This window comes from Apteryx rowi, unplaced genomic scaffold (assembly GCF_003343035.1).
Source record: "Apteryx rowi isolate R43461 unplaced genomic scaffold, aptRow1 scaffold_213, whole genome shotgun sequence".
NCBI classification, from domain to species: domain Eukaryota; kingdom Metazoa; phylum Chordata; class Aves; order Apterygiformes; family Apterygidae; genus Apteryx; species Apteryx rowi.
In genome coordinates, this window is record NW_020448453.1 from 519,929 (window position 1) to 547,019 (window position 27,091).

General features: G+C 37.6%; 1 protein-coding gene across 4 annotated transcripts in view; it reads left to right on the top strand.

Moving 5' to 3' along the window:
* ZNF407 (zinc finger protein 407) overlaps nucleotides 1-27,091 on the top strand; it is a 351,970-nt gene that overhangs the window by 211,466 nt on the left and 113,413 nt on the right. For all 4 annotated transcript variants that reach the window (XM_026064320.1, XM_026064319.1, XM_026064317.1 and 1 more), the window contains exons 6-7: nucleotides 2,622-2,705; nucleotides 11,925-12,045. In XM_026064320.1, the coding sequence (XP_025920105.1) occupies nucleotides 2,622-2,705; nucleotides 11,925-12,045 (205 nt within the window). The remainder of the gene's footprint in view (nucleotides 1-2,621; nucleotides 2,706-11,924; nucleotides 12,046-27,091) is intronic.

The following is a 27,091-nucleotide window of genomic DNA, read 5'->3' on the forward strand; positions in this document are numbered from 1 at the left end:
TCACCTCCTTTCCTGAGCTTAAAAAGCAGGGACCACATCTCCTTCAGCCCAGTGTTTTCGGGGCCAAAGCCTCACCGATTTCCTCAAGAGCTCTGCCTGCAGTAGAACTCCCAGATTAGACCTAGAGGAATATGGAGTATTTAACTGGCAAATTATTTTATAGGATGTACCAATTTCCCTATTTTAAAGCTGTTATTTGGTTTTAAAACGTTTGTATCAGTGGCTCCAAAAGCTGTTCCAAAAGCCCACATATAAAATACCTAGGAAATACAGAGGCATGCAGAGATGCTACGGGTACTCTGTGTCCTCATTAGCRAAAGAAGCTGCAGGCCACGCTGAAGTCTGCTCTGAGATGTTCAATGCAACATGAGCTAATTTATGACAATATATAGATGATGAACAATTTCTTGGTAGGCATGGAGCAGCATTTAACTTTAAAGTGTGAATTTTATGCTGGGGTGTTAGGTGTTACAGCTAGTTAGAAAGATTTATACTTAAAATTGATTAATTAATTAATTAATAATTAATTAATTATAATTAAACCTTATTTATAGTCCTTCTACTCCTTTTCTTTGATATTTTGATGAACTCAAGTGCTGCATACTGAAACTCCTGATACAAAAAATAAAGGAGAAAAGAGATTATGTAGAAATTTCTGTATTACCTCTGCAGTAATATTATTGACCAACAATTTGCAGGAATATTCAGATTTTGATACATCATTTGACATGTATGCATTTTTCATGTGAAGCATAGGCTAGTTTGCCTCTGAAAACCGATGTGGGTGTGTGTTAGTTACTGTGGGTTTTTATTATGCTACTTCTGTTTTGCTGTTTAATTCAGTTATGATCACAAATAGCCAGAACTGATTCCTAAAAGGAGGTACCAAAAATATTTCGCACTTTAGGTACTGTCTTGGAATAGTTCTCTCATCATGGGCCAAATTAAAAAAAAAACAACAAAAAATCCAAACTCCTCTAAAATTTCAATCTGTGGTTTTCACAATTGGATTTTGGTGCATAAAATAATGATACATATAGTTTGCTTTATTATGACATGGAATTAACATGTGCCAATTGTATTTCAAAGCCTAGCTACCTGCTGGAGGTTAATCAGAGTTTTTCCGCTCCCATTTTAGCGACAGTTGAGGCCGTCTTGGAAATGCGAAGGAATTGCTTTCCTTCTCCCGGCACGGGCAGCAGGAACTGCAGGTGCCAGGCCCTGGGCCTCCCAGGGGACAGTGGCCCGGTGGGAGCGTGGCTGCCCACGGGGCCCGGCCGAGTCGCTGCTGGGCAGAGGCAGCTGCCCCTTGCACTGCTCCCCGGGCAGCTAGCCCACTTCCTTGCATTAATACCATCTGCAGCTACCGGAGACACCACGCTTTTCCCAAAAGCACACGTACTAATGTAGCTGGTAATGTGGGAATAAACAACATGGAGGTTTCTAGCCTCTGTCTTCATGGGAGGTGTAAGTAATTCGACACCTGACCTCTTAACCCAGTCATCTTTTATAGAAGCTAAATTTCCTTCCCCACAGGGAAGAATCTGAAGGAACCTGTTAGTCTCAATGAATTCAGTGTCGTTGCTCCACTAGTCTCCTTTCCGCTATGTTGCTGAGAAAGGGGACAATTTGGCTCCAAATGAGGAAAGTGATTCTTTTTTGGAAAGCATTTCTAAGGTTTCCTTGGTATATTGGAGGTTAGCATTGTTATTCCATAACAACCTTCCGTGTGGGCTTTACAGGATGCAGTTGCCTTGCATGTTAGTACATACCGAGTAAAAACGTTGCTGTGAAATGATAGATTGTATTTATAAACAACAGGGCAAAATCTTAGCTTGTATAAAAATACTAAAAACAGAGCATTTACACACTTTTAATGAGTAGCGAGCTTGCCAAACTCTCTCAAATTGTTCCAGAGGTTTGGAAGGAAGAATTATCATTTGAAGATGAACAATACGAGTTCTGCTGCAATTTCACTAGCAATCCCCAGACCTGTTTTCTTTATGTCATGAAAGTTTCACAAACATAAACAGTACTGAATTGCCACTGGTACTGAATAATGTGGCTTTTATTGTTGCCTGGGCTCTTCAATATATTCCAGACAATAATTTAATACTTATTAATAAATAGAAGGTAACTAAAGATGACTGTGATCTAGTCCATTGAAAATTTCTCAGTATCCTTAATTTGTTAGTAAATTCAATATATTTTATTTAAGCAGAATCATATATACACTATATTAACTTTTTTTCCAGGCAATCTTTACTCAGCACAGAAAGGCCAGATGTATGGGAATTGTAAAAAATCAGGATATGCATAAAAACTGTTCAAGTGCATAAAGCAGCCCCATCTGGAAGACATCTAACAGAAATGAAGTTGTACAAAACCATTCCATTGATAATAAAGCTAATTTTTATGGGTCTGACAAGTATGTAATTATGTTCAGTGGTGCTTTTCAGATTTTATCACAGTCAATAAACCGCAGTGGTAATTTCATTCCCATTTGACATATTTACATGGAAACATTTGATTGGAGGAATTAGTAACCCTGAAAGCCTTGATAGATATGTTTTAATGATCTGTGACCTCCGCAGTCCCTCATCTGTTTATTGTTGCAACAGGCGAGAAGTCATTCCTGTGTGACCTTTGTGGCTTTGCCGGCGGGACACGTCATGCCCTCACCAAGCATCGGAGGCAGCACACAGGTCAGTAAAGCTGTCTTTACTCTTTGGTATATTTTCTCCAGCAAGGGAGTATCTTCACACTAGGGAGTAAAGCAAGTCAAATAGCACATTGCAGCACAAATAATATATTGGTTCATTGTTTGCTTTGCTTTTTTTGTTTTGTAAAATCTGAATGCCCAAGGTCTGTACCAAATCTGATGTGAGTTTGAATAATTGCTTTTGGGGGACTATTTGGGGTGTTTTTTCTGAAGAAAGTAGAATTGTAAAGGTTGGGTTTCTTCTTTAAATGAATGCTAAATATACTAATTTTTTTTCAAGGCCCAAATAGATTACCTACTGTGAAGATTTTGCAAGAGTCTGCTAGAATGTCCCTGGGTGAAAATTAGAGGCCACATATAGATTAATTCATTATTTTGGACTGAGACATAGTTGAAAACTAGTGTTGTTTCAGTTGCCCTTTTGCAATTTTAAGATAGTTTGTAATTAATAGATACAACCTTAAGAGTTACCACATGGTTATCATGTAAAGCAGGATTTCTCTCACAGAATTAGTAAAGCTTTCCTACCACCTGGTTATAAAAATTTAATATCAGATAAAATTAAATTGGTTCTTAGCTTCAGAAGACTAAAAAAAAAAGTGTAAGTATTAAACATTTATTAATGCATTTTACCTTAATTGTGTTTTTTAGTAGTTCCTAGTAAGTGTTTGATTATTTGAATAGATTTTGTTCAAACAGTCACAGAAGTGTCACTGCTTAAACCACTGTAGTTTTTGTTTTGCTGACTAGCATGAGGATAGTATAACATCATCAGGACTTACAGTGTGAGTTAAGCGACTATTGTCTAAGGTACAGTGGAAAGAAATGGCTAACAAATGTGAAGCTGTAATTGTTACATCATGAATTTTCCATGGATTTTTGTCAAGGAATCTCTGTGGGAGATTTTAGTATGTCCCTGAATAAACTAATCCTGATTCAGGATATACACCATCAAAATGTGTAATTTCCTGGAAAGCAGCTACTCTCTTTTCTTGGGAGCCTGAAGCCATTTTTTCCACCTTGGTTTCAGTTTATTAAACCAACCATATTTGGAGGAAAGTCTGATGCTCGCAGAAAGGTGGGTTTTCTAGTGCTGATCTGGCAATAACTTGAAATGGATTTGCTGTAAATAAAAATGTGCAAGGCCAGATTATGCTCATAATTCTAACTAGTGATTATGCTAAATTTACAGATTTTTTCTTCTGATAACAAAGAATGCACATTTCTGAGAGAGGACTGCTGCTTCCAATTCCCATTTATTGCAGGATATTTGTGTTTTTAAAATGTCCAAGTATAGTCATTTAGTACATATTATAGGTTCACTTAGTATTGCACGCTCTGAATGATAACAAGAGCAGGTGCAACCACCAGAATGGTAATTGCRTGCTTCAGTTTTAACTAAGGGTTTCCATTTTTTTGGAGCTTCAAAAAATTTTCATACATTGGCTGAATTTTACCAAATCTGGACTCAGATTGAAAATGATTTTTTGTTTTATTTTTGAAGTTTGAGCAGAAATAAATCATTGTTATCAATAGGATGGGAACTATCTTTTGTGTTCTGTTGTCCTGCCATGTCGCACACAGAGATCATGTCTATGCCTAAGACTCATACTCAGGGCAGCCATCCAAAGGTATACCATTATTTTAGAATGGGAAAGTGGAAGAAATGTGTATTGTTACCTCCTATGTGAGTGCCGATGTGGTTTCTCAGAAATGTAAGTTATCATAGGTTATATTTTTTGTGTGTGTCATTAGGCCACAGGCCATTAGAAAATAAATTTAATTTCCTAGTTTATGTCTACAAGTAGGCTGAAAATACCGTATGTTCCTGGGGAAAAGCAGTCTGGGTTTTGGATGGCATTTTGCCCTTCTTTGCCACTGTGGTGGAGATTTTTGTGCTGTGATCACAGGGATTCACAGGTTATAGATCATGAAGCTTGCATCTAGCAGGCATAACTTTTTATTTTATGTCAGGACTGGAGGCTCGTTATGACTTCACTATTAACTTTATACTATACAGGACAGTATCTCAGAGGCAGAGGGATCTATCTTTTTGGCATTTATCTGCTCTGTGGCACAAACAATCAGAGATGATTCTTTAGCAGAAAAATTATCTGTAGCTTCTATTTGTTTCAAGGAGAACGACACAATCCACCTTTGCCTGCATTTTTGCACATACGTGTGTGCCCCTGTATTTTCATCCAGTGCGCAACTTGATCTCAGTTCTTAGCTGCATGCACTCCTCTTTGTATCAATATTTTTTCTACTTTGTCTCCAGTTGACACATGAACAGAATGCCAAAGCAAATTACAATCAGGTTTGAAAGGAATAGGTATCAAAAATGGTCTAAATGGCTTAAATAATTCCCTGCTGTAATACAAACTGTCTAGGGGGCTGACACAGAACATCTTCCAATCCAAGATGTGCTTTTGTCTCCTGTCAGAGACCCTTGATTCAAGGACAAAGGAGCTAATCCTTGCACGTGGTTGAGGAGTCTTGACCGGTATAAGAAGTCTCTCCTTGTCCCAGCCTCAGGGTATGAGGTGTCCTGGCACCCGTGGGGACTGCTCAGCTTCTCCCACAGACTTCTGACATGAGAGGGGACTGGCTTTAGCACTGGCCTCTTAGACATTTGATGCTCTTGCTTCTGGTATTTTTTACTCTGCTCCTTCTCATTTTAGACAAGATTGTTTTATGTACATGGAGGAATACCTTTACCCTGCAAAAGATGCATTTTCTTCAGCGATATTACATGGAGTGTAAAGTATAACTCAGGGGACAGAATGGGGCTGTTGGTGACCCATAGGGCAGCACGGCTTTAGGAATTAGCTTGGTAAATAGAAAGTTATCCCTGAAAGGTATGGTTTTGTTTTTTAAGTGAAAAAAGTACAGGCACCTTAAACCGAAAGGAAAAGCCATTCATTTTAAGAGCTGAAAAATGCACGTGCTTAGCCTATTTGCAAACATGATACATCTTCATACAGACTTCCTTGATAGAGGTTTGTTCAACTGTGAAGTAGAATGGTAACAATGAGAAAAAAATAATTTGACCTAGCAAGAAATCCCTGGTGTTTCAGTGGTTGACATCTTATTCTGTGTTACATATGTTACCTACTTAATGACTAACCTGCTCTTGTGAGAAGTGCAGACTTTGAACACAGAAAAAACTGACTTTGTCCTAGTAAAATATTCTAGGGTTATCTTGTGCTTTGAGAGTATCTGCTTCGAGTCCAATTCTACAATAAATCAATCTAGGAAATACAGCAAGTCTTTCACCGGCTATGTTAATATCAGTGGCCTGATACTCTACTCTGTCAGTTGAAGCAATGGAAACCTCAAGAACCCAGCACTCTCATGGTCCAAAGTTTGACCACAATTGTATCACATTGTAAAGGATGCTTATGTTTCTGTCCTTGTTGAATGCTTTACAATAGGCACTTGTGGCTGTCTAGGCTGTGAGCAGAAACCGGTTTAAGAAATTTAACCCACTTGTGATAGCTGTTGATGCCATTTGGTAAATAAGGGCCAGCTTGCAGGGCTACAAGAATGTATATGCAAGAGCTCTGGTGTTCCAACATGACTGGGAGGAAAAATTTTCATCTCATGAGTGAATTGCTGACACAATTTTTCTTAATTCATCTTTTGTCCCGGTGAGAAAATATGCAGGTAAGTAATATTGCAAATTTTAGTGCTGGCTGCCTGTAGAATTAGTTAAAATCCTCAAAGAATTTAAGTATAAGATTATCTGGACTTTATTATTTAAAAAAAAGAGTAAATAACCTCTAAATCAGCCACCAAAATAAACATGCACAAAATGAAAAGTACTATATCACATAATTTAAATACTTTAACGTAATCGTGATCAACCTGAGAAACTGCACAAGAAAGAAAAAAAAAAGGAGAGGTAGTTTCTGATATTGTAATTACATTGAGAGTTACTGATGACTATTAAGCTTAACTGTTCAACTTATTCATCAGAATGCCTCAATGAAGACACTTCTTAAATTTCAGATGTCTTTTTTTTGTTCTTATTGTTATTCTGTTTTCCTCCATTATTGGTCTTCCTTCTGTCATCATAGTGTTTTCTCTTCCTGTCCATTTTTCCCAGTAAACTTCCATTTAGTGCTGTAGTAGCTGCTTGCTGCAACAGTGCTGATCACTCACATCCTGTGTTCTGTTGTGTGAAACTCCTTTTTTTATGTTGGTTAATAATCCTGTAAATTCCAAAAACCCCATCCTCATATTCTACACAATAGCAGTTTACATTTGCTTCTCATATGTTGTTTGTGGTAGGATCTTGCTGGGAATTGTAAAAGTAAAAAACTAACATATATGACAGTAGCAGAGCATTAGAGGGTAAGTACACTTACTGTGCACAGCAGTTCTATGAGAGTCACCATGAACCTATAGAAATGCTTAAGCAGATGTGTCTTTGTTCAAATATTTTCATGAATTTTTGAAGCTTATTGTACTTATTGTACGGCTTATATCATGCAGATCACTGTTTGTATGATTGGTTCTGTTCACTCATTTCAATCTTGCACTTCTGAAGACATTTATAGGTCAATGTAATAAAGAAAGAAAATTTAATAATATATGTGTTTTTATCCAGATGAGTGACTCACTTTGTGTTTCTATTTCTCATGTGAACTGCTCTTTGACTTTAATGTGTAGTTACATTACTCGGCATTGAATTTAATGTATAACGTAGCCTCTTCCCTTCAACTTCTGCACCACAGCTTAAAAAAATAATAATGTTGAATAGCACAGAAAATGTAGCACAGTAAATCTTTTGCTCTTTTCAGTAAGAAGAGAGGTGAAATTTGAAAAGGATCTGTGTTGTTTTTTATTTCTATTTAAGCAAACATTTGCAGCAGAGTGTGAAACTTAGTTATAACAAACTTTTGGCCATAAACACTACTGAAACCTTGAATATCTAAAAACTTTCTCACTGCTTAAGAGGAATTGGCTTGTGGACCAGTTTTGTTCCCATTTCTGAGTATACAAACTGCAATTGTATTTTGCTATGGAACTGCAGCTCTGTGGCATCTGCCAGGAATCTGGGATGTACTTATTTTTGTATGACTTATATGCAAAAAAGATGACCAGACTAAAAGCAAATAGAATTTGCTTCAAAATATTTCAAGCTCCTTTAAGAAGTCTGTAAGTTCCCCTCTGGGGAGCAGCCTTAACAAAAGCTGGAAAACAGCTGGAAGTAAGAAGTCCTGTAACATGTAAGGAGAAGGCCACATTTTTTGGTGTAGTCATTCCTAAGGTCAAAAACGCAGGGTATATAGCATGCTAGGATTCTTTCGGTACTGCTCAACGCATCATGTGAAAGACGAATAGGACTAAAAGCAGGGCCTCTCCCTGTGGAGACAACTGGGGTAAGATTTCTTCCATCTTACTAAGATTCTGATTGATTGCTGAAGACTTTCAAATTGAAGGCACCATTTAATTTTTTCTTTCATCATTTATACCAAAGATGGGTACTCAGTAGCACATTCATACAAATACGATATGTAAGCTGTAAGTAAAAGTTGCCTGGACAGTCATGATTGTAAATAAAATCATTGCTTTGTCACCCACAAATCAGCATTCGTCACCAAGATTTATAATTGTTGTTTATATTATTTTATTTTTCCTTTAAAAATTACATGTTGAGTACCTACCTGTACACAGAAATTTATGATTACAGTAAGGCATGCTCTGTGTCCTAAAAAGCTTATCATCAAAGACAGAGAAACCGAAAGAGGTAATGTCAAGGAAAAGAAGAAGGATAAAGGAAAAAGAAAGCAGTAATTTGTGAAGAAAAGCTAAGACAGATGCTAAAAGAAGTCAGTGGAGAATTTGGAGGAGGCATTTTCAGACAGGCAAGAGAAAAAGAAAGCTTTAGTCATAACGTTTTAAGAAGAAAAGAGTGGGCAGAGTGGAGGAAGCTAACTGGTTAGCTGCAGGCTTAATAACAGCTTTTATACAGGCCAGTGCTCACCATGATCTGACCCTTTTTTCAGTTGCTTCGCCAAACTCTGGATTGTCGGAACTGAAATTTTCCATGTCAGGTGACCTAGACAGCTGATGCACTTTGGAAGTTGTCTGGAGCAAAATCACTTTCTCTTTTGTGAGCTTATTGTTAGGAAACATGCTTGTTTGAAAACTCTTATGTGAAAAGCAAAGAAGCCTAATGACAGTGGTTCTTTGATTTTGGAACATGTGGGGTTTTTTGTTTCTTTTTTAATAACGATGGCATGTTTGTTGACCAGTATGTCATTTTGGGGCACAYAGCCTTCTCTTTCATGGGGTTTGTTATTGACAAAGTTAGGTGAGGCACAGAGAATTTTTCTGTGATAGCAAAGGAGTTTTTTGGGAGGTTTTTTTGGTATTTTTTTTCATTAGTAAATCTTTAAGTGTGTAGACTTTGTCTTTACTCCCAGATTTTTGGATACACTATTTTATAGTTAGCAAATGTAGTGGGCTTTAAAAAAAAATACTGCCATTATTGCTTTTTTGATTCATGTTATTTCAATTTCATATTAATTAGACTCTTGATGAGGGGAAAAAAAATTCTCCTGAAAAGTTTCATGGCAGGCAGTATTAAAAGATGTTGAAGTTCGTTGGCTGGGATGTCTTGGGGCAGGGAGGGGGAAGGGCGAATTGGGAAACAAAGACTGATACAGAAGATTCTGGCCTAAAGATAAGAAAGACAAAAATTAAAGAAAAGAAAAAAGTACTGCTGCTACACCTAAAATAATCTTCTCCTCCCCCCACCCAACCCAATGAAATACTTAGTTTTCTTCTTTTAGTTTTTTTCAAATGTACTTACCAATTTTGTATATTTTCCAGAAAAATGAATATGTTTCCCTTTGTGCAGCTGCTAAGAATTGCAGGACATGCTCGGCAGTCATTCTTGGCCAGTGTAGCCGGCTTTTGCTGGGTGGTGCTGCGCTGATGTATTTTCTGCCAGGTGCAATTTACACATACTCTCCTTGACAGGAGCAGTTAGCCCCAAGGATTGCCTAAGGAGAAGCTTCCTGGTGCAGTGAGCAAGGATTATCATTTTTCTTTTGGTCACGATGGAGTTTCCAAACTCTCCTGGCTTCCATGGAACCTCACTCACCTGTCAGCTTTACTGTCCCTGCCCCAGCACAGCAGCAGACCCTAGCTGAAACAGCCTCCGCTGAACGGCAGCCTAAAAATCAACTTTCAGTGCAGATTTGCTTCTTTACAAGGGGGCAAGTTAGTAAGGTTCTAGTGCATTTTCAATGAAAGCAGTTCAAATAAGTCTGTATGTTATCTAAAATACTTGTAGCTTTACTATTTAGGCTTCAAAATGTTGCTATCTTCTTTAATACTACAGGATAAAATAAATCGGGCACAGAAAATTTTCAGTTCAAGAACAGGTTGTGTTGCTATGGAATCCATGGCTTCCCAGAGAGTTTAACTGAAGAAGAAGCCAATAGCATTCAAGCTGCTGGGAGAATCAGTTTCTTCAGAGCAGAGAGTCAGTGTCTGACAAGAAAACCCCGTTTGGGGCAGGAAAGACATACCTCGTCACAATCTCAATTTGTCCAGCATAGAGGCTTCTGCATTGTGTCCTGCCCCTTCACCTTTCTTTGTCCTGAGAAACAATAAATGAAAAATAGTAGCTGAAATTCTCTCCAGCAGCTGCTAGAAGCAATTATTCCAACTCTTTATGGAGCTTTCAGAAGCTACTCCATTGTTCTTTCTTCCAGACTTTTCAGGTCTAAGGACCTAGCATTTTTTTTTCCTTGGAAGGATAAAAGAAATCAGTCTCCATGAATGAAAAATGCAGATTTCTATCTCTTCTCAGAATTCTGGCAAAGTCTTTTTTGAAGTCTCGAGTATCTCATGTTTTGAGGAGGCTTGAAAAATCAGACTTGGAGGCATGGCCCCTTGGGAGTGGTCTTTTGCTAGTGAGGTGTCTTCTGCCTGTGATGTATCTTTTGCTGGCAGTCTGAAAATCTGCAAGTTGTACCTGCTCAGGGACTTAGAGCTCGGTTTTGAGAATGGACAGCTGAACAGTCTACAAAGTAGGCATCTATCCCTAGCAGTTTTATTCAGGCTTCTTAAGTTAGGGATGTTGATTCCTTATGTAGTGTTTAGAATATAAATACTTCTGAAGGCCTCCAAAATACTTCTAAGGCTCCAGAAGTTAGGAGCTGCCTTCTGTCTTCTGACTACAAAAATAAACCTCTGTTATTGGTACTTACATGTACCTGCAAGCCACACACAAGAATTTCTGGAGCAATCGGGGAAAAACTGGATGCAGTTGTCTTACCTGGGATTCACAGTATATTTCTCTATCATGAGATTTTTGTCTGCTTTAGTGTCTGCTGAAGGGTGGACTCTCAAATGGAAAAGGAAAAGTACTCTTTTTGCATAATAATTTCTTAGCTAGCGTAGGGATTTTCATCTTTCTTCAATTAGTAGTCCCCTAGAAATTCCCAGTGCAGTTGCAAGTTTATCAGAGATTGAATTTTAGCCCTCTGACAATATTATTGTCTTAGTTTAGTATTTTTTTTCATTAACCTTTCAAGTCCTTCTGCAGAAATTGGCCCACTGTTCAGAAAAGATTCACAAGGGCAGAAGGACAGCAAGCAAGAGAGGGAGGATGGAGCTCTGAGGTCTGGTTCATACTCTCAGTCTATTTATGCATATTATCTTATAGCTCTGAGATCTAAAATGCAGGAGCAGAGACACAAAACAAAGACAGCCTTCTCCCAGAGATGTTCATTTCTGAGCAGGTGCTGAATACAGGCCCAAGTTTAATTTCTTACCTTCTGTCTTGAAGAGTGTTTCTCTGTGGGTTGTACATGGGCACAACTGCAACAGAAGCCAGAGGGTATTCTACATGAGAGGAATGCCTTTCTTCTGCTGGTGAAGACATTCTCATGGAAATATGACCCAAATAACATGGTTACCATGTTTCAGTGAAGTTCTTTCTCTTCCTTTTTGCTGCAGTAACACCATGTAGGAAGTCAGCTGGCTGCTGAAGTGTATATCTCACAGTGAGCATAGTATTTTGTAATTAATATCTTGTATTTGGAAATGTATTTTGTATTTGGTTTTGTGATATACATGGACTAAAATCTAGCTCAAGGGATTTGCCAGAAATTCAGACTTATCTTCCTTTTCTGTTGATGAAAACTGATAATGCATATCTTCTCTTGTCATCTTCTAGGAGAGAAACCGTTCAAATGTGATGAGTGTAACTTCGCTTCCACAACACAATCGCATCTGACACGACATAAGCGTGTCCATACTGGAGAAAAGCCTTACAGATGTCCCTGGTGTGACTACAGGTAATGAGTCATTAACTAAAGCATGATGAAAGAAGGGTTAAGGTGATCAGACGAGGTTCATTTGAAGTCACGAATAAAAATATATTGCCATTAAAACACCATCAGTGCAGCAGTAATTGCATATTAAATTAGGAGCTAAATTTAAAAACTTAGTCTTCAGTGTTTAGGTATTACTTTATAAAGAAAAACAAATGATGGGAAACCTTTTAGTGGTAACACTGCAATGCTAATGTTGAGTGTTTGTTTCACAGCTGCTCTAGTGTCTGTTAGAATTCTCCATGGTGAGACTACTTATCTGCATTGCCTTTTCAAATCAGTTGCAGTTTTTAAATTTTTCTCGGTTGAGTTGCAACCATTCCACCAAGAAAGGAAAAGTCCCCTAAAAGGTTTAGCAGCCTAAATATTCATCAGACACTTATTAGAACTGGAAGCAACTGGAGCTAGTTAAAGTGCTGCTGAGTCTGCTCCAGTTTTCTCCTTGCAGCCAAGTTTATTGGATGAGAGTGGATGTAGGGGGGCTGTGTGGCAAAGTCTCATAAGTTATGCCATTAAAACCCATCCTATTATGACAGTACAGTTAAGCTCTCAAAAATCACGTAAATGGACTATTAAGATTTCTTGTGGTGCTCATCCCATGTGTCTTATGTTCGTTATAGAATAGTTATAAAATGATCTCATGTTGCTTCTTAAGTTGCTTCTTAATTCTTCTTAAACATACTTTTTCTACAACCTTGAATACTTTTAATACCTTGCAGTGAAGCGGCTAGTCTATGTGTACTATAAAAGATTCCAGAGAAGTCATTCATAAGCAACTTATAAGATCTGAGGTTCAGAATATTCTTTAAAAATCAGTATTATATTTGAGAAATGATATATGATTGTGTAAATAGATGCATGTGCTGTGGTGCATGTGCACAAGCAGGGGAAGTTAAACATCTGATTACACCAGTATAATGTTTTTATTTTTTTAAAATGCTGAACATACAACTATAATGTTCTTTTAGTATATGTTTTAATGTAGTTTCCTAAAACAAGATTATATAACAAAGACTAGCCATTCTTGTAATATCTGACTTGCGCTGTTTATGATCTACTTTAAAGAAAGCTTCTGCACTGATCTGTGCAGTTTCTGTACAAAAATTTGAGTTATGTTGGTCCGTGTATATAAAGTGAATGTTCTGTGAACTCTGCTGTATTGAGCGTCCATTAAATTGCTGCGTAGATCTGCAAAGGACTGAACCTGATAATTCAGGTGCCTTTCACTTCTGTGCTCCCACCTTAAAGAACCTCCTTTCTCTCTCTCTCTCTCTCTCTCTCTCTTTTTTTTTTTCTCTCCCCCAAAATAGAAGTGTTTCTTTTGGCTTCAGTATGCTTTGGATCAAGTCATCTAAGAAGGCTAGGTGGTTTTGTATTCCTCAGGATGGTCACATTAAAAGATCTGTGTTGAGTGAAGTGACAGCATGTAAGGAACATAGTGTGACATGATGTGCAGCAGTGAACGTCAAAGCTCCTGGGGAATGCTATAATTCTGGCACGGYGTGTTGGAAGAGGCTTAATCTTGTGGTCATCCACTTTCGTGAACCATTCCAATAGGAAGGAATAATCTTATTACAGAACAGGATAATGAGAGATGGGTTATGATGGGTTTAAGCATCTGACTGGGAGACACGAGTGAATGGGAGTCTTGTTGATGTGAATCCGAGTTTGCAGTCGGGGGCTCGTTGCTCACACAACGAGTGGGCGCAGGCCTGGAACCTCTCCTTCCCCTTGCTCAGCGTGACAGCGCACAACGGCAGTAAATGCTCTCTCTGGGAAGATGCTCAGTAAGCAACAGAGGATTGTTTTTCTTCAGATGGACAAGTTTCTGTATGGGGTAGGAATTTCAGGAGATGACAGGTTTTGACTGGCAAACGTCACTTACACATTTTATCAGGATTAACAGGAAATCTCCGCGCCTCCATATTATTGGAAAATCATTGTTTTGTGATAGCAGGATGTTAGTTTCCTTCCCTCATAGGCCAATTTCGACCTACTCTTTGAAAGCTGATCTCTACAGGCATCAGCTTATGCAGCTTTGATTCTGCAAGAAATTTTTTCTGAGCTCAGGTGAAAAACATCTGGCGGGGATGCAGAAATTAGAGCTGTGCTGCTGCTGCAAGTTCAGAGAGGCAGTGAGGCACTCTGCAGAGGAGTCAGTAGTGGGGCTGCTGTATTTATTAGCCCAGCAGTCCTACTTGTGCTGCCAGTTTCCACAGTCCTGGGATATTAGCCAGGCTTGTTGGCAGATATATTTTTTGCACTCTATCCATCTCTTGCATTTTTTCCTCTTTACTTTTCACTATATTTTTAAGGGAGTCACGTGTTGCCTGCTTATTAACTCACCCATTACTATCTGTTTTCATGAAGAAAAGGTATTAGCAACTCAGCAAGTCATGTTCTCCAAACCAGTTCAGCAGACTGTATTTACTCTTGTGAGTGTCACCCCCACAAAACATGACATCAAGGTTTTAAAACCTGCAGATCTAGTAATAAAATGAACCCCCATGCCTAGTGGTGAAGTTCTCACTTTGGTGATTGCAGCTCAGCTCTGTAAGTTCATCCAGACTGTTTCACATGTTGCTGTTTAGTGTTGCTTGGCAACTGCGCGCTCTTTAATGACCTTTGTAGTTTTACTGAGATGAATATTCCCCATTTTGTGTATGGATATGGAGTACAGCATTGCTAGGGCTATCATAACATCTCCTTTCACCAATAGGTGAAGTGATCTCCGTATTCTAAAAAGTAGTTTGGGACATTTGAAGAAAAAGAGTGTCTAAATACTAGATATTTTTAATTATTCCTGTTCAACTCCTCAGTGCTCAAAGGGTTCTTAGAAATTGCTGATTTCAAGCTGTTCAATAGGAAGAAATTGTGAACAATCATCCTGCAAAAACTCTTGCCAGACAAGTGAATGAAAGGCTAACTAAGCCTGGCAAGAAGTATAGAAACAAAGGTTATTAAAAGAAACAAATCTGAATTTAGGAACTGCTGTTAAAATGTGGATCATTTGTGACTGTACGTGGACCTATAACTCATCTTTTTTTCTTAGCAGCAGAAACGAGTGGAATAGACTATAGGACTATGGGAAAAAGATTGATTTTGGCTGCATAGAACAGAAAAGGAAATTTATTCTTTATAACCCTCAGTCAGCAAGGGAAGTTCTTTTCTTAACTAGGAAAAGACATGAACTGATGTGGTTTTTCCAAGTGAATAATAAATTAATCTACGGTTTTTCTCTCACAAATTATATAATCTCAATAGTATGCATATTCCCCAAAAGAAAACAGGGGCAATTTTGGTCATTTTATTTTACTGAGTTGCTTTTATAATCTATGTTTATGGTTATAGTTAATAGTTAAATGTTTTTGCAAAACCTTCTGTCTCTGCTTTTTGTAGTATGGTCAGTTCATATTTATATTTTCTAAATCTGTAACTTATTGATAACAAAGAAATGAATTTCTGATTTTTCTATCTATTACAGCAGTATCCAACTTCTAGTAGTGATCATAATTTGAAATTATATTTTCAGTTTATTTTTTAAAATCTAATTCATTTTGAAAGAAGAAAAAAAATCTTGTAAAAATTTGCTTATTAAAAGTTTAAACTGCTATTCCAGTTTTGTTTATATTTCACATTTGTATTTTCAGTGTAGGTTTATCCTATTTAGATATAAATAGGCACACATTTCCTTTGCATTTACTATCTCAAATCACAGTGTGTCTCTCCATTCTTAAGTCAATGTGCTTCGTCATACAAAAATATTCATTCACTCCTAATTAATGTTCACCAGAATTTTATAATACAGAATTGGTCTCTCAGGGCCCTACACCACCATTCCGTATGCAATACTTATCTTGTATTTCTGTGTTGTTTTAGAAAGATGTGTTATGTGGCTAAACTTTTCAGATTACATGATCTTAGAGTCATACTGACAAAAAGACAAAAGTTTTGTAACGGGCACAATAAGAAATGAAGAGTCATGTAACCTCCTGAAACTGTATCTGTGAACTTAACTAGTTTCTAAAACTCTGGGTTGTGTATTCTGTGGCCAGACTTCTCAAACCCAGCTGCCTAATGAAAGGCAACAGTTTAGGCACCTGAATGTAACCTGATTTCAGAAGTGCTAAACTCCCATGCATCCAGTGAAATCAATGAAAGATGCAGATATGCAGCATTTTCAAAAGCAGAACTACTTTTTTGGATGTGTCTAAAGTTAAGAATTCCTAAATAATTGGGAATCTTATTTTAGTAGTATGTTAGGCTTTAAAGCCAAATTCTATCAGTACTAACTTTCCCTGCATCTATCACAGCTTCTTAGGCAAATAATGAAACCTGGTATGTATGTGGGGGGTTGTTTTAGTACAAAGTGGATTCAGATTACTTTGTTTTAGGGAGGGTAAAAGGCACAGCCGCGCTTTTCAAGCATATTCAAATTTTTTGGAGTTCAGGGCTTGGGAGGAACACTGGCTTAGTTCTGTGGTATTGAAACATCTTTGCTGCAACTTTGACCATGGGACTGTGGGACAGGTATAACGTTAAGCTACTCTACGCCATCCCTGTTCTGTAATTAAAGAAAATGACTCTTGTTCCTCTGGGACTCCACTGCACAGTTTAATTTTGCATAGGTACCTGGGGCAGGGTGGGGAAGGAGAGGATGAAAAGCAACATCCACAGGATTGGTGATGTTCCATAGTAGTAGATAAGAGAGTTTAGAAGCTTTATGAAATAAACAGCCACGCCAGCAAAACAGCATTAATTCCATAAATGCACCTTTCTATAAAGTATATGACTTGTGAAGGATGTCTTACAAGACTGAGAATGAATAGCATACATTTTTAATATAATTATGTAAACTAAAATAAATATTTTACATTTATTATGCATAATAAAATAATTAGACAACATTCTGCAAGGGATTATGGCATCTGAAATTCCAACTGCAGAAGGATTCATTGCATAGTTTCAGCAGCAGCGGCAACATGACTTAGGGAGAGTGACTCCACAGGGGCTACTTTTCTTTTTTTGGACAGCATCCCTAGGGAATTCCTGTTTCCCTCTGACTTACAGTTTGTGTTCATAGGTTGTAAAGACCAGTTTATAATACACTCCAGGATTTGTACCTAAGTCATAAGAATGTGTAAAGTAAGTGTTTGCTCTCTGTGTTTATTTTGGTGAGTTTAATAACCTTTAGTTGTCTTGATATGATTGCATCAGCTGAGCACTATTGCCTAGTTATATCAAGAACAGCTAGGGACTATTTTAAATACTGAGGTAACAGTAGGTACTTATTCATAATAAAACTGAAAGGCTGTTAAGGCAACTTCTACATAAAATAATGAAACAGTGTATTTATCATTAAAATATTAACCTTTATATGTTTTTTGTAGCCAGTGAAATTTAATATGCATATACAGGAAATAACCAGGTTATACAACTCTATGGAACATTAGGCTGATGATGACTACAAGTGGCAACCAGCAGTACACTATGGAAAAACACTTACTTCTATACCACAAAGGCAGAATTGGGCAAAAAAGTGCAAATACTTTGTACTAGTAGGGAATTGCTAAGGAGAATAATGCATGTGTGTGTAGTAGAGTGAACTGGGCCTTCAGAAAGCACTTAGCTTCCTTTGTGATCGGCAGCAGGAGCTGAAGATGTCCAGCACATTGTGTTAGCGTACTTATAAACAAATAAAGGTAGAAGTTTAGAGATAAATTCTGTTAATGCATAGGCATAGTTCCCAGATGTGGATGCCTCAGAATATTATTCCACCCATAGTTTTTAATAAACATTCATATAAAATATTTGATAATATTTATATTAATCTGGAATAAAGGATATGATAGCATTCAAGTCTATGAAAGAAAAACATTCTGGTATAAGATTTAGATATACCTCCAAAATATACTTTAGTTATTCTAATGAATGCATAGCATACAGGGTTATGGTTAGTATTATTCCCTTTGTGATGTTTCTATTGTGTAATAAAACTGTTTTTATATTTACCTAAATTATAACTGAAAATTCGTACGGTAAACTCAGACTAAAAATATGAACTGTGACAGTGCAAAATACAGATCAACTATTGTATTCACCAATAGACTTGGCTTCAGATGTAGCTCCTAAATGTCAGAAAGTTGTAGAAACCAGAGTGCACACAAATAGTGATATGGTCCTCACTGGGAGATGTGTGCGCCATCTGCCCTGATTGAGAAATTCTGCCTTTGCAATTACAGAGAATGGGTTGGTGGCAACGTACAAAGAAACTTAAACTCCTTCCCTCTCAGCTCTCCCCATTCTCCTTGCCAGAGGCAAATGTCACTGCACAGACCGCTTAAGAAAATGTGTGCTTATTAGAAAACATGACTGTTCCCTTAAAAATACATATATATACGTGTGCATACACCTATATAGGTGTATACAGATTTTATGACTGTGTTCCTTTATGAAATCACCCTGTTAGAGGTTTTTGCACTGTGTGTACGACTACAGTCACTATGTGAAGTCTGTTGCTTTCAGTATTTTTAATGAATATCATAGTAATCACACTGTACTGGCTATAAGGGTAATGCAGATTTTTATTTATTTTAATGAATAGTACTTATTTATCATAATATGGAAGTCCATCAGTAATTCCACGAGCATTGGTAACTCGAACTTCTTTTGCTGTTTTTTTCTTTTCTATTTCTCTTTATTTATTCCTGTTTTCCAAGTTTTTCCTGTGGCCACTATAGCTAAAAGGCACTAAAAATCTACTTTTTAATTTAGTGAATCTGTTATTTTCATGCTAACACTGAACCACAGGACATGGGATTTTAAGGATCTACCTAAATATAATTAAACTAGTGATGAAATTGCGAACATTGGTAATACTGCTCTAGCCTCATTTGGGTTCAGTCCTTTGAAGAACAACTTGTAAGTGATGTGTCTAAGCCTAAATAGAATGGTAAATTATTCCAGCCCATTGGCAGTAATGTCATATAGCCATTTTGACATTAATGTAAAAATTCCTATACGGTTTTATTCCTGTCAGCTTCTCTCTGTTGCGGCCTGTTGTGATCGTAGCTCAGCTCTCTATCGGTTAGTCCACGCTTTGGTTTAAGATCTGCAAAAACATTCTCAGGTTCCTGAGTTCTTTCAGTAATTACTGTCTTCCCTTTGCTGTTCAATTTGGGCTTTATCCTTAAACTCTTCTTGTTCTTAGGCAGCTTTTTTTCTGCTGTACAGGTGTAGTTTGTTTGAATCAAAGTCCAGTATGCTTAGTCCAAAGCCTGAAGTATTTGGTGCTTATGAAATAAGAATAAAGGCACTTCATGAAGTGGACAGAAAGATTAATGTATTAGTCTTCCATTTTCACTATACATTTTAACTTCTCTACCTCACACCTCTTTTGTCCTATCACGTCTTATGTCATCACTGTCTTATCACTTCCTCTTTCTTCTTAATGAGCATAAATATATTAAATTTATTAAATATATTAAATATAAATATAGCTATATTATATTAAATATAATATAGCTATATTTATATTTAATACATATTTTTATTAATTAATTTATAAATGTGGGACACCAGCATATATTTCAGACTAAAATAATCTTAAGTAGGTTGTATTTTGATAGTAAATAGAATTTTATTGCTAACTTCCAGATGAATGACTAGGCTGTGGTCTTGATATAGCCTTTAGTAACAAAAAAGACTTGCGATTTGATGTTCTTATAGTGGTTGTGTTAAAAATGTACAATAAAATTCTCCCTTTATACCTACAAATAAATTTTTACTTCTTGTAATAATCTGATCCAAAAAAAATCATTGGGATCATAGATTAATTAATACGACCCTTTTAGGTAATTTAAAAAAAGTGATTATACATGTTTTCTTTGCCACTGTCTGCTAACATAGAAGAAAAATAAACTCATTTGTTCCTTTTACCATTCTTTAATTCCAAATCCAGTCATTATAATAGGACCCAGCCTGGTGCTGGGAACGGTCAGTCTACAAGGAATGAGTCCCCTGATTGGTAGTTAGCAATCTTTGAAAATATTATGGTAGAGTTACAGGCCTTAGAGTTGAAACTAGTCTGTTTTGTTATGTATGGCTTATTCTCCAGGCAATATGGCTACTACCATGTATAAAAGTTTGTGTATTCAACTCTGTCTTTACAATACAACATTCCCTCTTCCTCCCTCGTCCTTTCGTATGTGACATACAAAACAACCTTAAAAAGTTAGGAAGTGACAGAAAGCAAATTCAGTTCAATAACAGTTCTAGAAAGAGAAGTAGCTGTGCTGAGGAGGGAGAGAGAGAAATGTAATAGTTCTTTAAAGGCTGATGAAGATGAGAGAAACAAAAAAAATTGCTGGACAGAAAATAAAAGAAGGGAAAAAGAGGAGAAAACCAGAGCTTTTTTTTCTGTTTGAGAAAGATTTGCTACTCAGGTACTTCTAATGATTTTGTTAGAAGCTTTCGTTTTATTGAAACTAAACGAAGCAGCTGGCTGATTCTAGCAGAACGTCCATGTCTCTGTGACAGCTTCTGTCTAATTTCCTCTGCGTTTGTGTATTAGGGCACTTTGGGCACCAGAACTGTCTGGATTTCAAGGCTTCCTGCCTTGCAATTGGAAGTTGTGGGTTAGATTTGGGAGTCCTGCACCTTGGAGTTAGTCTGACGAGTGTTTTCCAGAGGCCACGATACAATCTGGAGGAACTTCAGCTCTTGGGCAGGGTCTGCCGCTGGGGCTTGGGAAGCCAGGGGTTCACGGGGTCTCTCTGGCAGGGTGGACAACTGAAAGCCCCACTCTGACCTCTTTGGCTCTCTTGATTATCTGCTTTGGGACCACAAGTGTGAAAGATGTGAGAGAGCTGACTTTCTGGGCCACTGCTTCACAATCCACAGGTTGAAAGCTGCTGCTTAGCTTGGGGCAGCAAAAACTTTGACAAGAGTAAGGATAGCTTGTCTCAAGGGCTGAGAGTGCCTCCTGGCCTTCAGTGGGGTTGTCTTTCTCTTTTCTGAGCTGCTGTGAGCAGATAGTGGGGTCCAGACAGGTAAATGTGACGTAGAGAGGACAGGGAATTGTGTGCATATCAATTCTCTTTCTCTAAACCATTTTGCAGACTGTGTTGTATGATACTATACTTTATTATTTCTGTTGAAGTTGTGGATCGGGGTCTGTTTTTGCTTGAGGCTATACTAAACAAAGACAGTCTGGAGAGGAGTTTTATTTTCCAAGTAACTTTTATTAACTTGCTCATTGTGACTACTTCGTGCCTGATTGGGGTGGCCTTTGTGGTTTTGCTAGTCCTGCTTAGGTTTGAATAGCAGGCATAGATGTTGTTGAAACTTCTTAGGGACTTTCTTTTACTAGTTACCATTAAAACCCTCGGTTTTGCTATTGCAAGTGATCATTGTTGCTTGGTGTTATCATTGTTCTTTTTAAGGAAAACCACTAAAAGAAATATAAGATACATGCACATGCTAGGTGGTGATCTATTAACATGTTAGTTTCCAGTTTCCTTTCTTTCTATTAAAAAATTAAAAAATGGTGTTAGTAGCATTCATAGAATGTGTGTGTTATTAGGTTTATTTGTTTAGTTTTCATCTTTAACCTGCATACCACATAATACTGCACTGAATTTTGGGCTTCGATCTTTTTCTTAATGTGTTCTTTTAACAATGGAAAAATAATTAACACAAAACAAAAGCTAGAATCCAAAATATGTATGAAGAAGGATGTCCTGCATTCTTGGACACCTTGGGGCATGGCTATTGCTTTCTATTTTACATCCTCACAGAAATCTCTAGGGCACTCCTCATCTTTGCCTCACAGGTTATTTTGTGGCTCAGTGTGCTGGAAGAAACATGCTGCTGCCATGCTCTTTTCCCTTCTCCCACCCACATGGGTGAGTGGGGACTTTCCTCACTATTCCCCATCTGCTCCAGTAAATGAACTGAAATAGGTAGGGAGTGGGAACTGAAATGGATTGGAAATAGCTGGTGCTGTTCATAGTCCAAGAGCAAACTGCTTCCTCTTTGAAGTGAAGAAGTAGTCACTTTTGACTCTCAAAACCTGCAAAGTGTTCCCTGGTGCTCCCAGGGTAGATAGCACAGTTATACCCGTACCTCAGGCTAGCTGTGTACCAATCCAGTTCTGTGTGGCTTTCCTTCCACTTCAGCAGAATGGCTGGGCGCACCATGATTCATAGAATATAGCTGTGTATGTGTGTATATATATATATATTTAAATAGTACTTTAAAGTAACATGTTTCTAATGCTCTTCAGCAATGCTGTCTTTTTATACTTCTAGTGGTGATATTGTTTTACAAAAACACAACTAGAAACTCTGCCATTTACAATACTGTAAAAGTTGTGTTATAATCCTATAAATACATCAAGTGGTTCTAGTGACATCATAAACCACTAGAACATCATCCTAGTAGTTTCCTGTGATGTAGTACCCCTTAAAAGATAGTATTTATAGCTTTATATTTATCACTTAAACACACTCTCTTTCAATCCCTGTTCAAGCTAATTACTGGTTCTCCGTAGTGGCTCTGGTGTTGAAGACATAATTTGTTTTGCTAGAAAGTCGGTGTGAAACGTCATCCCCTACTAGGCTTCCTGAAAATGTTCCTGTTTGAAATTTTGCATGCACAGTCCACAGGCCAAACAATACTTAAAATCATTTTGAGGTTGTAGAAGGTATTAAGAGATGGGGTGCAGAAATGAATTCTTCGGTTTGGATGACTTTTCAATAGAAAAGTATGGCGTTTCATGCATCTGTTTGATAACAAGCTCTTGGTAAGATCCAACCAGAGAACCAAATTTTGGAGATATCTGTTATGGATATTTTAACATATAAATAAACCATTGGTAACTCATTTTCTTTTCAGGAATGAGAAGGTCTGTCTGCACTTTAAAAAAGCAGTTTTTATTAATCAGTTAACGAGGACTGGTTGTTAGCCTGGTGTCCTAACTTACGCTGAAGTTGCACCAGGCCATCCATTCAGCCATTTTCTGGCAGTTTCTTTAATAACTTTTTAAGCTGTTGGCCAGTTTCAGTCAAAGCTGACAGGGCATAGTAGTTGCTGAGATAATTTAAGTTCCTACATATTTCTTAAAAGAGCTGGATGAGGAGAGGGGAGAAAAAAAAAAGCACGGAGGAACAGGCAGGCAAAATTCAGCTGTTTTACCTTTCTTCTTGCTTACAACCAGACAATGTATTTTTTCCGGCTAGCTACCCAGCATGGCTGTTTTTTCTTGCCTGATGGGAGTATCTTGAAGGATATGTTGGGGAGCTCCTGTTGTTGGAGAGGGAGAATTAGTTACCAGGACAAAAATCCAGGGGAAACCAGGCTTCATTTGCTACAGTGTTCATGTATGAATGTTTCTGGGTCCAAAATTAACTGTTTGTTATAAGTAATCAACACAGGTCATTTTATAAGGATGTTAAAACCTGACAAGTGTTTTTCAGGATAAAAGGAACATACCCAGCTCTCTGTATTTTTCTTTAGAAAAGATGTTATTTGGTAGAGATTTGTATCCCGAAGTTTGAGAGTACTGACATTTGTTACTCAATGAACAGGAAGCAGCTTTCGTTATGGACAGATTATTCCATAACTGCTGTCTGTGGTATTTATTCCATTTTCTTTTAAGTCATTTAGTGATGAACTGTGACATAAATACATAGGTCTAGAAAGATGGTATTTGTTCAAACTTTGCTTCTATTATTCGCATAAATACAAGTATTTTTACATGTTTTTAGTGACAATAAGCAACCACAAATTCTCTATCTCATATGGGGTCCAGTGGCTCTCTACCTATTTGGAATTCAGCCTTTTCATTTAGGTGACTAAATGTGATTTTCATCACATTTTAATTTGAATTTTAATTACCCAGCCTTTAAGATTTTGATCAGCACTAATAAATTATAACAAAGTCATCTTATATGGTATTTAGTTGATTGATTTGGTATGCTAAAATCTAGTCATTTTGAGGAGCAATAAAAATATATTCAAATAGAAGAGAGGTTTCAAAGATAAAGGAATTTGTACCAGATTTGTTGAAATCTGGCTCAGACTGAGAGAAGACTTAAATTAGAGCCCTTGTTAGGGAAAAAGCAGGTGGTTACTCTCCATTCTGTTTAAATAAATGCAGCAGGAGCAAGTCAGGTAGTCAGCCCTTACGTGCTGGCCAGTGCATGCAGCCAGGGAACTTCTGTGTGTTGCCTGGTGGCAGTGCCAAGGGGGAGATGAGGTTACAGTGTTGGGTGAGGCTGCAGAGATAAAGGACAAGGTGGGCTCTATTAGTGCTCTAGGTTGCAGAAGAATATTTTGAAAGATAAATACAGTATTTGCTTACTCTAGCTGAGTTCTTGTCCCCTCTAATCTGTAATAATAAGAGAGTCTTCATGTTCTTTTCCTGCTCTGAAATCCATTTTTAGCTTCAGTTCACCAGTAGCATGGTAGGAGTGCTGTAACAGGAAGGATGATAACTAGGTTTCTTTGCATCTAAGCATCTATGCTTCATAGCTCAGTGGAGAGTCAATTCTCACTGAAGAAAAGGCTGGAGAGTGTTTACTGTCATGTGGGTCAGGTTCTAAAACAAGAATAAAGATAGGAGGTGAAGTCCTGGCCATACCAATGTTAATCACATCACTTTTATGTCCTCAGTGAAGCCAGGATTCTCTACCTATCATGAAGTACTTGCTTCTTGAGAGACAAACAGAAAGCCAGAGGGGTGGCAACACCTTTGATAAGACTTTGTATCCTGATAAATAATAAAAAAAAAAACCAAAAAAAAAAAACAGAAAACCCAACCAAACAAAAAAAAAAAACAAGTAGATTGTGGGATCAAGTACCTAGATACTTCCAATTTCCACTGATCTTTGCAGGTGAGATCCAGGTCCCCTAAATCGTGCTAAAAACTGTCTAAATCCCAGACCAGCTATGCCTTTAGGAGTTTACTAGTCCCCTCTACTGAGTTCACAAGTTCCTAAGTCACTGAGGCATGCTCAGAAGTGTCTGCTCTGGGGAGACGGGCCTGTCTCAAGCTCTTCCATTCACCTTTTAGGTGAACAGACTCCTATTCCTGTATTCTTGGGTATATCTTAGATGCAATTAGAAAAATGTCTGAAAATTAGACAAGCTAGGATTAATTTAATTGAGAATGGCAGTGCCATCCACAGTGTAAATCTATTTAGTGTTTAGGATACTCAGCTGAGAGGGCATAAAAGGGGTTTTGGAGCCAGTTGTTTTGAGTGTGAAGAAATGTTATGTAGGAACCATAACTGAAAGCAGAACAATTCTGAAAACAGAATGGCTCCTCCCTGTTCCCACTGTCCACTGGCAGAGTTTCAAAAATAAAAGAGTGTCTGCAGGATATTTCATGCCAGCTCATGCACTTTCCTGGGACGCAGAACTAGATTCAGCCTCGCACAAGATAAGGAGAGCCTAGAACTCAGGATTTCTACTTTCTAGAATAGTGCTTTAATTTCTTGGCTATTATGTAAAAGATAGGGACACCAGTGTATCCCTTTCCTGAGCAGATAGGAGCTCCTGACATTTCATATAGGTTGTCCATACTTTCTTTAGGAAAGGTAGACACCTAATTTAGGCGAACCAGATTACCCTCCTGAGACCTACATTAGTTCTTACTTACTTCCGTTAATTGTGCTGGGAATTTGCATGGTTATGGTAGACTGACTAGGTTGCTGTCCAGTAATTATGCACCTAAATGAGGCAGAAGCTTGCCTCTACCCTGTTTAATGGTGCATTGTCTCCCGAACCTGTGGCTGCTCTTTTTTTTCCTATTTTGTCCTTGTCATATCCTTTTCAGTGCTTAGATTATAATTTTTCTGAGGTCAAGGCTGCTTTCTCTGTTGTTCCTCCATGCAATGTGTGGTGTAACATCATTCTGGATCATGTGTTATCATTGAAAGGCAATATGCTGTGCAGTGAGCATGTACCAGCTTTCTTGGAGCTAGTTTTCGCATCTTAAATATAGGATTGCTTTTCACCACAAGAGTGTAGGAGAGCCTGTATCCTTATAGTGAAACCCTTCTGTTGCCAGAACTGTGCTACTGCTTAATGGCTAGAGCTTCAAAGAACCCTAAACAGCTGGGAGTCTAAATTCAGTTGAAGTGCAATTTCAGTGCCTATTTCCTGTCTCCCTAGCAAATCTTGTCCTCCTTTCTCCTTTCTAGGACTACTAATCCAATACCATTCATGAAAACTAAATGTGTAAACAGATTTTTCAAATACTTGGGCATGTGCAGTCGTCGAGCATTGTCATGATCAGCCTTGGCTGTTTTAGTCTGGTTTTGTTTTTAAACCTGACCTTCAGTATGTGTCTTTCCAAATACATTTCTGTTTTCTTCGTTGTTTTTCATTTTTTTGAGGTCATGTCATTGTTATATAGCTGGAGAAAGGGTAGTACTGAAAGCAATGGATCTTGGAATGCAAGTGGAGACTGTTTTCTTTAAAGCACAGCTTCTTGAGCTATAACCATCCAGTACTTAGAAAGAAAAGATATCAGGGTATTGTGAGCCATATTCTTCTCTTGATATTCAGTTCATGTTAGTAAGCTGCTATTCTGTAAACTCTGTTGGAAATAGCCCTGCTATATATGGATTGCTTTCCTCTCAGTAGTAAAAAAAATCTGTATATATCAGATAACAAAAAGGAAACAAATATATATGTATAATTTTCTTCCTAATTTTCTATTTACTTAATTTATGTTTACTTTTGGAAAATACTTGGGTTATTTATAATACAGTATAATACAGTAAACTCTTGTGGCCTCTAAGAGGTATGTGGATTAATGACTTCTCTATGAAATGTTTTACAACAGAGTACTGTGGTATTTTAGAATGACTGCTTAGTTAAAATAGTCACTAAGGGCATGTTATTCACATAGGCATCCCTTGTAGAAAACCTACGCATTTTTTTACTAACTACCCATTCTGACTTGATTTCAGTAGTGTACCACAGTATATGTATATATGGC